Source organism: Mytilus trossulus, chromosome 13, assembly GCF_036588685.1.
Source record: "Mytilus trossulus isolate FHL-02 chromosome 13, PNRI_Mtr1.1.1.hap1, whole genome shotgun sequence".
NCBI classification, from domain to species: domain Eukaryota; kingdom Metazoa; phylum Mollusca; class Bivalvia; order Mytilida; family Mytilidae; genus Mytilus; species Mytilus trossulus.
This window is the reverse complement of record NC_086385.1, coordinates 10711243-10726703: the sequence shown is the minus strand read 5'-3', so window position 1 is coordinate 10726703 and position 15461 is coordinate 10711243. Positions and strand designations below refer to the sequence as shown.

Here is a 15461-nt window from a genome sequence, read left to right as displayed (position 1 = left end):
ATTTAATATTATGTATTAAATTTTCCATTTTATGTTTCTTATTAATAATTAACATTACAAATGTTTGAAGTTTACAAATTTAAATGGATGGATGGATGGATGGCTGCCAGGCTCAATGTCAAGCATATTAAATGCATTTTCAGGATAAGAACTTGTAAAGTGATACATTATTCTTCACAATTAAAATATATTTATGAACTATCTGTAACATATACATGTATGAGGATAATATATAATATGGATCCTTGTTTATTTGTATTCCTATAATATTTTAGGCCATAATATTCTTCTTTTTTTTTTTCATATTTCAGTATTATGCCATTATATTTTATATATATATTCTTTTTTTGTTTGTTGAAATTGTTCATTTTTCAGTATTGTTCATTTTTTTGGGTTTTTTTTATCAATATTCTTAATTTATTTTTTGCCCATATTTGGTTTTTTTCAGTAAACACCCTCATAAACTGTGGATTCTTAAACTATAAAAATAGAATTCAGAAGTATGAGTGCCCTTTTAAGACAACTCTCCATCCAAGTCATAAAGTAAATCATTATACTATGAGGTCAAAGTACAGTTTTCTGAACACGGTAGAAAGAATTTTAAACAATCTGATTTTTTTCTCAAGGAAATAATCATTAGTTTATTGCCTATCTTTCAGATCAATATATTATACGTGTATCTAATAAAACTAAAGGTCATCTTGGAATTTCTAGACCACCAAATTCTCTCCTTGCAAAAAATTCACTAGAAAAATCTTAAACTACATTTAAACTTCAACAGAAATTTACACAACTTGGATTTTTTTCTCAAGGAACTTATAATAAATTATCGCCCCCTTGTCAGGTCAATAATCAATTAATTAATTTCCACCATCTATTAATTACCTTACAATGTAGGAGGTAGAGAGATATTCATTGTGGTTACTCATCCGTAACAAATCAATCTGATATTTCTTGACTATTAAAATACCTTCACATCATATAAGTACTATGGATGATTTATATTTAATGTAATTAATTGAATAAATTCTAATTATAAATTTAATAGAAATGTCATATTTCTGCTTGATTATTTAAGACTCTTTAATTAAAGTTCGACAAATATGTTATAATTTGTTTTTCAATATTTCAGTAGCAACAACAGGATCATATTTTTCCGCTTTTTCAAATGTTGCAAGTACAGAATTGTATTTTGATTTTTTGATATTTTTATGTGTTTTAACGCCACTTTTAAGCAACACATTTAGGCTATTTCTTGGCCACCAGTTTTTATTGGTGGAGGAAGACGGAGTGCCCTGAGAAAATCACTGACCTTCAAAAGGACAACTGACAAGTCTAGTCAATTAAGATTGGAGTTGAGTGCACCTGCACCACAAACCGGGTTCCAACTCACAACCTCAGATTGACCAGCTTAAGTGATTGCAGTAGTAACTACTTAGACCACTTCGCCACTGAGGCCCTAATTGCATTTTGATCATATAGAATTTGCTTATCATTTTAACCCAACCTCAATTTACGTCAGCTAGTTTGAAAATAGCATCTTACTCAAAACCTCTTGTGTACAAAACTTAGCATGTTTAAAGAATATAATATCAGTCAAGATGCAATATTTTGAACTCATATCAGAAATGCTGTATTTTTTTATAGGCATATCTATAAGATTACAGTTAAAGATAATCGCAAATATTCCATTTTTATTTTACGAAGAAACCATATTAAAATATTTGACCCATTTTATTCTACTGAGAATATTATATGAGACAGCATCTCTACATATTAAGGTAGCAAAAAGTATATATAGAACGAGGTAAAAATGGTTAACATTGCTATTTATAACTCAAACAATGGATGAAAGTAAAATTGAGAATGTAAATGGGGAATGTGTCATAGAGACAACAACCCGACCAAATAAAAATACAACAGCAGAAGGTCACCAACAGGTCTTCAATGTAGCGAGAAATTCCCGCACCCGGAGGCGTCCTTCAGCTGGCCCCTAAACAAATATATACTAGTTCAGTGATAATGAACGCCATACTAATTTCCAAATTGTACACAAGAAACTAAAATTAAAATAATACAAGACTAACAAAGGCCAGAGGCTCCTGACTTGGGACAGGTGCAAAAATGTGGCGGGGTTAAACATGTTTGTGAGATCTCAACCCTCCCCCTATACCTCTAACCAATGTAGAAAAGTAAGCACTTAACAATACGCACATTAAAATTCAGTTCAAGAGAAGTCCGAGTCTGATGTCAGAAGAAAATAAACAAAATGACAAAATACATAAATAACAACAGACTTCTAGCAGTTAACTGACATGCCAGCTCCAGACTTCAATTAAACTGATTGAAAGATTATGATTTCATCATATGAATATCAGGCACAATCCTTCCCGTCAGGGGTTTTAGTATCATACCATCATAACATATATGAGAAGAACATAACCCGTGTCATGCCAACAACTGTTTTTAGAATAAATGTGTTTAGTTCCGACATGGACCAATGTTGATATAACAGGGTAAAATCCATACCAACAGAACCAAAATCAGAAATTTATGGTATATCCGTTTCTTTTTTAACAAATATTTAAGTTACAAAAAAAATAAATTCATAGACCTTGTCCCCATTCACAGGTAATGCCTGCCTCATATTATGGTTGAATCATTACTGGTCTTAAATTGACATTCATCAATATCTACCAGCCTTTGAAATGACGAGGATTATGAATACAGCAGGTACTCATTGCTGATTGTAGATTCTTATTTAATTCAAACTACATTGTAACATTATCAATGATACAAGGATTAAAGTTAAGACGATTACAATGGTAGCTCACTGCTTAAATTTTGTAGCCAATATATATATATATGTGCTGACAATTCTACTAAACTTATTTCTTGTTAAGCCTAGAACCATTCTTCTTCTGGTTCTGCCTTACCATCTTCAAAATCTACTTCCTGTAAGACTATTTCATTAACTTACCTCCACTAATTCTTCTTCCTGTAAATATATTTCTTTCTACCTATACCTCTACTGATTCTCCTTCCTGTATATCACCCCATCTCCTAACTTACCTCTACTGCATCCCTCATATCAAATTGTTGCACGGATGATCGGTTTTCATCTACTTCCTGTATGGCTTCTTCTCTCTGATTTCCTTCCATCAATTCCTGTTGATACAAAAAGATTTTATATCTAAACGTGTACGATTGGCTCGAGAATGTAACAACATTTTACATAGAGAAAATATGTATAACTGAAAATTTATTACAACAGGGATTTCGATACATTTGTATCACAAACTGAAGTCAAACATTTACTAAATTTTATCATCAGGACTGTGAAGGACATCATTCGTCCCAAGCATCAGTCAGGAGCCTCTTCTTATTATTGAGATATTTATTTAAGGAATGACTGGAATAATTTTTCTGTCTATGAAGAAATAACATAAAAAATTTGGTGCACACTGAATAACGCGTGTAGTGGGTTATTTAACAGTGTGCACCACATTTTTTATGTTATTTTGAATAGACCGAAAAAATATTACAGTCATTTCTTATAATTTAATTCTAAAATCCATTTTAGACAGTAGAAAACCCATTAAAATAACGTTGATGACGTCACCGTCACATGACTAAATTATGTCTATGGGCTCATAACAAAATAAGGCCAGCCAAGCAGAAGAGGTGTTACATCCAAAATTAAATTATTTCAATTCAATAGCAATTTTTAATAATATTTAAAACATAATTTGCAAAATTTTCTGAATTTACTCATCATAAAACATAGTTAAATTTTGCTGTTAGACAAAATATGTAGCAAATATATACTTTTATCAATTTAATTTTATATCATATGGTTGAATATTTAAATTATATTAAGAAATATTTGAATTTCTAATCTTATTAAAGTAGTTTGATTGTTTTTTTTTGTCAAAAGGCTCTATTACTGGGAGTGGAATTTCAGATGAAATTCTTATGTCATTGTTCAAATACCCAAACGTAGTAAACATTCTACTTTGACATTTTTATTTATTTATAACATATAGCATGAACAATAATGTGCAAATGGCTTTGACCCCTGAATTAAATTGTAACAAAATACTTATATTACGTTCATAAAATTGGATTTAAATTCAATAACAACTAAACATAATACAGAGCAAAAATCATTTAAATACTAATAAACAAGCCATTGTATTGACTATATCTGTGTAATTATTTTTGTTGTTGTTGTTTTTTAAACAGTTTGTTCTTTTCAAACAAGTCATTTGATTTAAGTTTTTATGTACAAACCTAAAATGAATATTTCATACATATTTTTTTCCTCTCAAAAAAAGGTATCAAATTTAAGGCACAGAAAAAGAAAATGAATAAAACATATAAAGTTGAAATAATGACAATACTAATGAAATATTTTGTTTTAACAAAATTAAAAGAGCTTTATAATTTGCATTTGTCTGAAGCTCTTTTTCCTGGAATTTTAAGCTTCATCAGAAAAGTGCAGTCATAGATGTTTATTAAAGAGCGGAAAAAGATGAAGAGCTTATTTTTAAGAACATTGCAAATTGTCTAAATTCTACTCTTACCAGGAATTTCTTAATGCTTGCTAAGCCCCAAAAATTTTGTATCCAAAATATAAGCAGATAACTTAATTCTTTTACAGTTATTCTTACAGTGATATATAAACATGATTAAGAAATGCCATAATTTGCAAAGCATTAATCCAAGATTTTTACTTTTGATTATTTCACAAATAACTGTTCAATTACTGACTCCAAACCTTCAAAGATATTACTGCAAATAAAGCCATAAAGACTTAAATACAAAAAATGGATTTCAAATAACTTTTCATTTTTATTGGAACTATACATGAAATATTTCAGCCATTATACTGAATGATAAAGAGAAACATTCAACTTGGAATATAAATTATTATCTTAATAGAACATATTTAATTTTCCATTGTAAGCTGAATGTAATAACAATGATAATGATGAAATAAATCTCTTGAAAAACTGAAAGTTAGATTATGTTACTACCAAATCATGTCAAACCAAATTATTATTCCATATACATGTAACTTTAATATTTCCAGTCAACTTCCACACAATTTTAATCCTAGATTTTTTCATATTAAAGTGACCCAAATTTTCTAAATGATTTTCTTTTGGCTTTATCTTCCTTCTGGTGAAAAATAAATTGGTCCTGAAAAATACTCGATTTACGGTGCCATTCAAATGTTTATTCCAAAAATAAGTAAAATCAAACATATAATCATTGCAATTAATGAGCACGATGGGGAAAGTTTACTGTTTATCAATTATATTGTATTTGTATGAAACATAAAACTGTCAATTTTCCTATGCAAAATGTACTGATTGAAAAGTGGATTTTACTTCTTTGCTTTTTTTTTGACAGGACAGAGTATCAGAAATAGGGTGTTTTGAAGCTCAGGATTTTGAGATTGACACTTTCAGGATCCGGGAATTCTTTTTTGGAATTTCGAGATGTCAGGATTTAAATTTATTTAAATTTAGGACCTCAAGATTTCATGTTTTTCATGCTCGGGATTCCAGGAACAGTACCCCTCCTACCACCCTCAGGAATTTTCCTTGGAGTTCAGTATTTTTGTGATTTTACTATTTTCCTACCTGCTGTTTCTTCATGGCATAATGTACAGCACTTTTGACCAACAAATCTGTGAGGACCTCCTCTTGAGCAACTTTATCTAGTGTGGAGTATGAGACCTCTTTCTGGACACCATCTTTTGTACTAATAACTTTAATGGACCCCATCTGAGAAGGGGTTCGCTCAGGCTGTTGTTCTGGTGTTACTTTAATAAATAAAAAAAACCAATGAAATGAAAACGACTGTAGATTCCTTATTGTTTGTTAATTTTCTTGTAAGTAATGTGGGTCAAGACCTGCTTTTGAATCTGATGATGCAGGTAAAAAACAATACACTGAAGACCCTTGGGTGGCCTTGGGTTTTTTCTGCTCGTTGTTCAAGTTGTTGTAATTTTGACACATTCTCAATCTGATTTTATTTGATGAATTTGTTTTTTTGTGACTTATATGGATGGACAGAACTCCCATTGAGACAAGCAGTTACTTGACCTGCTTTTGCTTTTGGTGATGCCGGTAAAAACAATGAGGTATGGGCTTTGCTCATTTTTGAAGGGGGTACAGTGACCTATAGTTGTTAATGTTTGTGTCATTTTGGTCTCTTGTGGACAGTTGTCTCATTGGCAATCATACCACAAAATCTTTTAATCATACAGATTATTGCTTTTCCAACATATTAACTACCAGGTTGAAACTTACCCACAGTTTCTGCTGATTCTGGTCGTACTCTGTAGAATGTGTAGCCAGACAGGGAACCAGGTGACATCAACATACTCCTCATTAGTTTGTAGGGAGCTGGGAAATGTGACATGTCATCGTTCAGTCGTCGCTGCAGATGTGGATTTAATGGGTTGTAATAAAATAAAGACTTTTCTGTCAAGTATCCTGCAAAAACAAACAAGAATTTTTTTGTCATACACGTTGTATACACAAACAAAATCAATCATAACTCATGTAACAACTGTCTAGTCAGGACTACTGTTAACCATCTCTTTTTCAGATACTTAATTTCTCTTTTTTAAAAAGCTCTTATTATCCCATTTCACAGCAATTTAAATTTGTGATTTTTAAATTTGTTTGAAATCCAAAGTTTACATATACATGTATATATATGGGGCCAGCTGAAGGACGCCTCCAGGTGCAGGAATTTCTCGCTACATTGAAGACCTGTTGGTGACCTTCTGCTGTTGTTTTTTTCTATGGTCAGGTTGTTGTCTCTTTTACACATTCCCCATTTCCAATCTCAATTTTACATATGGACCATAATTTGGTATTCGGCCTTTGGTTTCTTTTGGTATCCTTTTTTATAAGTTCTAAAACTTTAACTTTTATTCTGTGGGTTGTGTTGGTGTAAGAATAGTATAAATGGATCAATTGAGTTTTTCAAGAAAAAATTAATACATTTTGATTCACCGTTTACGTGATGAAACCAAACAGGAAACCATTCTTTATTTTCTTTATTTGGCACAATATATTTCAAAAGACATAAATGAACACCATTACTAGTGTTACTTGCTTCATGTTAATATTTAAAATGTATTTTCAATGTTAAATTAAAGGTTTTTTTTAACACGACAGGAAACCATAAGAAACCAAAAGCATTTTTTAAGTTTTATTTTATTGCAAAATCTGCTTAAAATAATCTGAACAGTATACTTTTTCTTAAAATCTATCTTTAATGTAACAGTATTATAAAACTCCTAAATATGTGCTTGTTTTGAAAACAATTAGTACAATTTATTCAGAAATTTCCACTTTTTCTTCATTGATACAGGATACCACAATCGTTGTATCTTGATGTTTAAGCCAAAAAATGTATTTATATTTGGTTTTGAAATACCAGTTATATTCAATTTATTCCAAATCATTGGCAATGTAAATTTCTTTAAATCCAGTAAAGAAAAAAACTTTTAACTTGGAATTAAAATCTTTAAAATAGGCACCATGCACAGGCACTTGTCTCAGAAAAAAAAATTCCTATATACCTTATTATAACACAAGGTACTTAACTTGCATTTTAGAAAAATGTTGGGTGGTGACAAAGTTCCGTTATATGCCGCTTTATAGGTTGTTAATCCCACTAAAGCTTGTTTTCTCGTAAATCTAAATTGATTTATCTTTACAATGGTGTATAACATGCCTACATTTATTGTCGGAATCATCCGTAGCAATCCTACCAAAGTATGTCAATCGTTATAATTTTGCAAACCGCTGAAGAATTGGCAATAAACGCGTCATGCTCCTTGTATATCTCGGTTTCCGATTGGTCAATTCTATGGGAAAGTCTAAATGTTTCTCGGAGTTATCTGATCTTGTTTCATTTCATACGTAAAGTCAAGAGAGAGTCTGAAAGGCATTGACGTCATGGGAAAATTTGTAACTTATTAGACATACCACAAACAACACTTGTTAGATTTTTTCACAGTATATCATACAATTTTACTAACTGTATGATAAGTTCTATTCATACGAAAACTAACAGGTTTTTTTAAAACGATGTTTATAATAAATTATTTACTGCGGCCGTTTATTGCCAATTCTTCAGCCGATTGCAAAATTATTACGATTGACATGCTTTGGTAGGATTGCTACGGATGATTCTGACAACAAATGTAGGCATGTTATACACCATTGTATAGATAAATCAATTTAGATTTACGATATAACAAGCTTTAGAGGGGTTGACAGCCTATAAAGCGGCATATAACGGAACTTCGTCACCACCTAACATTTTTCTAAAATGCAAGTTAAGTACCTTGTGTTATAATAAGGTATATAGGATTTTTTTTTCTGAGACAAGTGCCTGTGGCACCATGTGATATTTGTGACCTGTACACCATCTACATGGTTTCCACACTTTAACCTACTTTAGTGGGCTAAAATCAATAAAGTACTTCTTTCAAGTCATGCATGGTAAAAGTTTACTTCTCCTTTGACAAGTTTATTGCGTTTCTGATAAGTGTTTGCAGAACATGAATAAAAAAAATTAATTAAAAATTTTGACAAGATACCAACTTTGTACATTCCAAGTGTAACGGTATATTAACATGAATTTTTCATTTAATTATCTTTATTCACCAAAAATATCCAGTAATATTTACTGCTGAAGCAAAATCAATCCAACGAACATCGGCACCATGATAAGAGACGTAATTTCGATTGAATTTTCCAAGGACCCTTTACGTCGTTATTGGGAAACGTAGTGTGTTTAAACGTCGGTCAAATCTGAAATCGATTTTGTCAAGTCATTGGGCATTTATTTTCACACAAGATCGAATGTAACATTATGCACATAGGAAAAATAATAGACACCCGGCGCAATCTCTTTGAAAATTGTATTTTCCTTTTTTAAACAAGTCGAAACAAGTCTACAGATTATGTTTGCTAACATCCCGTTGGAAACAAAAACAATGTTTAGAACTAGTATATCGTATGTCCGGCTGTAATGGCGTGATCACATGTTAGTCACATGTTTCACGTATGACCGGAAATGATTAGAACTTAAGGACAAAAACAATTTTAATAAATAACTGGACTTCTGTTTCGTGTGAAATGTAACGCATAAGGACAACATCATGTTCTTACTTAATTATTACGAAGATCAAAACAAGAATGTAAATCATCTCGGATTTACCTGTTTGAACATCTCGCAAGACTTCATATTTGCATATTGTTTTTAAGAATTCTATTACAACAAAGCAGATTACATCATCTAAAAATTGCGTTACGAAATCGGACACAAAAATCACCCCACTGTTCTTACATCTGCTACATAAATACTTATAGTTCTCAGCATTTTCTTCTCACTATTCTTATTGGTCGATGTTCTTTGTTATTTGAAAGCAAAAGTTACGAATTTGCCGGTGACGATTATTTATAAATCAGTCAGCTTTATGCTCTTCGGAGGCAAAAAGTAACTCGAGAAACGACACAAAAATACGGTTGTAGAATCTTTGAAATTCGTATATTTCAATTTTTTTTCTAGGGAGGAGTAGCATACACTTGTATGTTGATAGAAATAATGGCATCTTTAGATGTAGTTACAACTTTTCTTACAGTAATTCACATTTTATCACTTTTCTATAGTTATAGGAAACGGAGCCCAATAGCAAGTTATGGTCCATATGTATATGATGTTTAATATTCTTGTTATTTTTTTTACTCAAATGTAAACAAAAGTAAACCGCTCATGAAAATAAGTTGGTTTACAGTTATATATTTAACTTGAGGGAATTCCTGTCTCATTTATATCCTATTTGCCATTTCAGAATCTGTAGGATTATTGGTTTTTCATTGGTTCTATCCCAAATGACATAAAACAAATAGATACAATATATATAATCATTTCATTGGTTCAAGTTTCTTTTGTTTAGAATTTTGATTATATAAAGAGGACAATTTGCCCATGCTAAGGTGTTCTAGATCTTTTATTAGATATTACCTAGAATGCATTAGATTCATCATTCTTAAACAATGCATTACGCTATTGTTTCAGGTAAGGGTGAAGGTTGGTACATATTAAAACATTTAAACCTGCTGCATTTATTTGTGCCTGTCCTGAGTCAGGAACCTGATGTTCAGTGGTTGTTGTTTGTGGATGTGGTTCATAAGTGTTTTCCTTTATTATTTTTTAAATAAATTAGATAGTTGATTTTCTTGTTTAACAGGCATTTTTGGGGGGCCCTTATAATAGCTTGCTGTTCAATGTGAGCCAAGGTTCTGTGTTGAAGACTGTATTTTGGCTGACAATGTATATTAGTTTACTTTTACAAATTGTGACTTGGATGGTCGGAGAGTTGTCTCACAGGCAATCATGTCACATCCTCTTGTATCTATTTACATATACATGTATTCATAACAGTCTAATTGTGTACCTTTGCTGATAACTTTTCCCAGGACATTATCGTCCCAACTTTTGGTCCACAGTGACAAGTAACGTTTAGCAGAGAACCCTGGTCGGATTTGTCGTTCAAATAAATCTTTCTTTCTTCTACCATATGTGTTGTGAATGAATCCAAGATATATATCTGTATCATCATTGGTAGGCTCCTAAACATAAACAAAATATTGATTGATAAACAATATATGTCCAGTGGCAAATACTACATAAATATAGGGTGTGGTATGAGTGCCAATGAGACAACTCTCCATCCAAATTGTATATATATATTCAGGCTGATAATACTGCATGCAACTTCAAGTATCAAATCTTAAATGCAGACCTATAGCTATCTTTACTGATTCAATTTTGTTAATTCTTGTAATATAAACATCTTAGAAAATTTAGAAATTATGGGTGCATTTACTTGGAGTTCGGTATTTTTGTGTTTTTACTTTTTACTATTGTGAACTGATTTTTGAAGAAAATGTGAGACTAATTATTACAATATCCACAAAATCTGCATACAGATATCAGGAGGAACTAAGCTCTTATTAATGCTATATTTTTGTGATTTTTTAAGAAGAGACAAAAATGTGAGATCAATCATAGCATATCAAAAAATCTGCATACATGTACAGCCATGACAGCGTACATTGTACATGTATGAGTATCAGCTACATGTGTCAGAATATGAGGTCTTATTACTGCTATACTCACCCAGTCCCCTTATATTAATTTATTCCCAATTATAAAAACATCTTGATAATTTCTGAATTTAGGGGTTTCTTGTGCACTTACCCTTTTTCCAAATGATAAAATAGACTTTGCCAAATCGTCAACAGTTTTCAATTCAAGTTCATCCGCACTTTTAGAGAGTTCCAGTGTTTCCTCCGTCGGATGAGGCCGCCGATGTCGGGCTTTCTTAAAATCATGGTGGGACGAAAGCACCTTGTGGGCCTGGTCTTCGGAGTACAATAGTAGCGCTCCTTTTCGAGTGGTGAAAGTTTTTGGTATTTCCTGTGATGACTGTGATTTAAAATGACTGGATTTTGTTGAGCTTGGTAATCCGTCAAAGTCATACTTGGGTATTGGTGGCAAGTATATTCTACTTGAGTTTCCCACAAAGTTAAAGTAGTCCTGCGAAAATATAAGATCAGGTGAAGCATATATACATTCAGGGGGTCGAAATTAGCGCTGGTCAGGTGGTCCGAGACCAGTAGAATTTGTTTCGGACCAGTAGATTTGTCAGGTGGTGGTCCGGTGGACCAGTAGAAAATTGTCGATAAAAAATACTGCTTGCATCGTAATCTCAATTTATTTACCGTAAAATACAGCACAGGGAGTTATTATTCATATATACATCATTTTGTTGAATGAACATCATTTTTAGGACCAGTAGATTTGGAGCCGGACCATAAGATTATTAGTCCACTGATCCGGCTGGCCAGTACACAATAACGCTGAAATTCGACCACTGTATACATTGTACATGTACATGTATATAATTTTTGCGAATTCATTAAAATTTGTATCCGACGAATAATAATAAATCCATGGGTTTGATATAATTGTTCATATAAATTTGCTAATTCTTTATCAAAACTGAGAACATGTAAGTATATCTCGGCAATAATTAAAAATACAATAAAATATAGGAAATTTGTTCCAAAATAAAGGCCCTATAAAGGGTACATACATGTATATATTTAACGGTAATTTGTATATTTTCCCTTTGATCTTACTGCCTTATATTTTCAAGTATCAACGTACTGGCTGTATCACTGAAAATATTAGGCAATACATTTCGTGACGTCATAAATACCGTTAAACAGAATAATAGGTAGTTGAGTTTTTGATACTGACTATATCATGTGGAATATCTTAACTCGCCCTAACGAGATCGTCTAGATATTCCACATGATATAATCAGTATCAAAAACTAAACTACCTATTATTCTATACAGTCTCTTACTTGTATGGCTATAGTTATCTTCAGCAATAGACACAGTCTAACATTAAAGAATAGATATATATAATTCGTAACATAAAATCTCTTTTGCTGATCCTTTTTTTATTTATATCCCTATCTTATCCTAGCCCGAAATTAAAATTAAATCTTGCCTAATATTGCTATTTCCCCCCATCTTAAACAATGGAAGTAAGAACTTTCTATCTACTGGTACATATAAAATTCTAAGATAAATATATATACATCTATAACATAAAAGCAAAAAAAATGGCAGGTGCATAATAAGTCATAAGGCCAAAAAAAAGTATATGTCTGTTTACGGTTACCCGACCAACCCTATTTTGAGAGCTGACCGTAAGCCATTTTTAATAATTTCCATTGTAAAGTTAAAAATAAACTGAACTCGTGTTAAGGTGGTACCCAACACTTGAACTAAAATTAATTTGGCTTGTTTAATTTTCTTAAAATTTTGACAAAGTATTTACTTTGACCCTTTGACAAAAATATAAAAATATCAAAAAAATTTAACCAACCGTACGTTTAATCAGAAAAATTACACTGGTTATATAGCAGTTTGACAAAAACCTATTTTTATCATTGAGAAACTTAATATTCCCTTAACACAACGTCATTAAAACGTTCTGCCGAATTACAGAGTTAACTCCCTGTAGTGTTAGGTACCACCTTAAAAGTGAAGATAGTGTTGCCTGTTACATCCCAATGTTCATAATCATGAATATGAAAGCTGTTTTAACATGTTTAAGTTTAAGGAAATTTCGCAACTCGTGTGATGAAGTAAACATTTATATTAGCTGCCATTTTTTCCAATCAATAACAGAGGGAAATAATTCAATCATTAAAAATATGGGTAAACTTGGCCCATGGACAACTCAGACCAAGTCAAGACAGACCGCACAACTCGAAATCTTCAAGGCAAAAAATAAAATGGAAATACCGACCTACCTATCCTATTTATTTTGATGATGTAACCTTAAACAGACATACATTTTTTTTGGCCTAAGACAAATTTATGAAACCTATTGTTTCCTATTGTTTCCCTTATCCTACAGATGTTGCAGAAAATGGCAGCAGCTGCCAATTATCAATTAATTTCAAGCAGTCATTGAGTCACTATGATTTTACAGAAAAAACTTTTTTCAAATGTATGGGCATGCACATGTATTTGTATTATATATATATATCAAAGTTCTTATTCACTGTTCTTTTCAAAAATATATTTTAACTGCAGTCTATTGCGCTGTTCTGAGTGAGTCAAAAAATGTAATTACATTGATTAGTAATTTTTTAAATCTATACTTTTAAATTAAATAGATTTAACAAAATTAGGAAGTCGACCATTAACATGCTAAAGTAAAGATGTTGTACCTACTACTTAGGCCTAAAAAAAAGATATGTGTTTCCGGTAACATCATTTTGAAAAAAAGGGTCGGTAGGTCGGAATTCTTTTTTTTTCTTTCTTTTTTTTTTGACATCGTAAATGAAATCCGGAAAATTATCATGGTTTTTCCGTAATTAGTTTCAAAAACCGGAAGTGTGCCATTTGCATTGTTTTTGAAGCACCTGCTGTACAAATTTCTTGGATTTTAACCTATTTGGAATACCTTTTGACATTAATAAAATGTTTTACTGGCTTTCTATGCAAGTAGAAGCAAGAGAGAAAAAATATTATGTCATATTTCAGAAACCTGTGTCAAAAACGGGGTCGGTTGATACAATTTTTTTTTTTTTTTTGAAGATCCAATAAAAAAGTTAGGGTCGGGGCTTAAAAACAGGGTCGGTCGGGTTACCCGAAACATCGATCTTTTTTTTCTCGGCCTTACTGTAACTTTTACATATATACATGTACTTATAACATGTATAAGAATACACTTGCCAAAACTTGATCATTAAACACAAAACCAATTAAAATTGGGCGCAAACATGAAGGGCGCGAACAGACTTAGGGGCGAACATGAGTGAGTGCAAACGTGAATGGGTAGGAACGGACCCGGATTCATAAATTGCTGACGTGTGTTAAAGAGAGAGAGCCAAATCTCTTCCACATAAAAAAAATCCTTGTAGATTTCGAAAAAGAGTAGGCGGATGCTGCTACATGGCAGCACTAGCACCCACAAAGTGGAAAGGGATTAATATAAGTTACAATAACTTGTTTCCCAATCCACTTTAAATAGATATGTTAAAAATCAACAATATGCTAACACCTATCTGTAATTACCAATGATCTGTATGTATATATGTGTTAATAACATAATTATTAATTCATTCCATATTATACATTTTGTACCTCTGAGTATAATTGTTTACATAATTACTTATTAGTAATTTACACCTTTGTTTTCTTACCTGCGGTTCAAATACAACATCTATTTTCTCGTGACCGTTTTTACTTATTTCGCCAATTCCTCGACTCAATAAGGATAAATTGAGTGCACCACCGGAGCTTGCCATCTTGTTTACTTTTGTAATAGGACGTCAATCATCTGTACAAAATATACAATTTACTGATCGAATTTTAAATCCCTGGAGAATATAAAGATAATTAGAAAATGTGTAGCGACACCTTATTATTGCGGTGATCACTGTATGGATGTATTCACCCGATAGGTGTGACAAATTGACGCTTCTGTTTGATTTTTATAAAGTAAACATAGTCACACTTTTACTTTTTTCAAGGCGATTTTCACCTTTTTCCGCCATATTGTTTGTCGTTGCTAGTGCGCGTTACGTCACTTCCTTTGGAATTTAATTGATGCGTGCTTATTTCCCGCGATTTTTGTTGCGACACATCCCTTTAAAAATATATTAAAAACCAGACTTTGTCATACATGTGTGACGGTCTGTTTAAACAAAACAAATGTAATCGGTATAAACTTTTTTTGTTTAAGCATTTATAAATGGACAGAAAAATAGCTGGTATACATAATACAAGAGTCTAGCTTTAATACATCAATGTGTATGATACATG

General features: G+C 31.7%; 1 protein-coding gene across 9 annotated transcripts in view; it reads right to left on the bottom strand.

The window, feature by feature from the left end:
- LOC134695530 (uncharacterized protein KIAA2012 homolog) overlaps positions 1–15236 on the bottom strand; it is a 107657-nt gene extending 92421 nt beyond the window's left edge. For 4 of the 9 annotated variants that reach the window (XM_063556812.1, XM_063556813.1, XM_063556814.1 and 1 more), the window contains exons 1-6: positions 14840–15236; positions 11305–11643; positions 10499–10673; positions 6324–6509; positions 5652–5833; positions 3073–3168 (exon numbers count right to left, since the gene is read on the bottom strand). In XM_063556812.1, coding sequence (XP_063412882.1) covers positions 3073–3168; positions 5652–5833; positions 6324–6509; positions 10499–10673; positions 11305–11643; positions 14840–14944 — 1083 coding nt within the window. In that variant the 5' untranslated portion in view covers positions 14945–15236. The remainder of the gene's footprint in view (positions 1–3072; positions 3169–5651; positions 5834–6323; positions 6510–10498; positions 10674–11304; positions 11644–14839) is intronic. The other 5 variants (XM_063556816.1, XM_063556817.1, XM_063556818.1 and 2 more) reach the window with 2 other exon arrangements.
- Between the last annotated feature and the right edge of the window lie 225 nt (positions 15237–15461).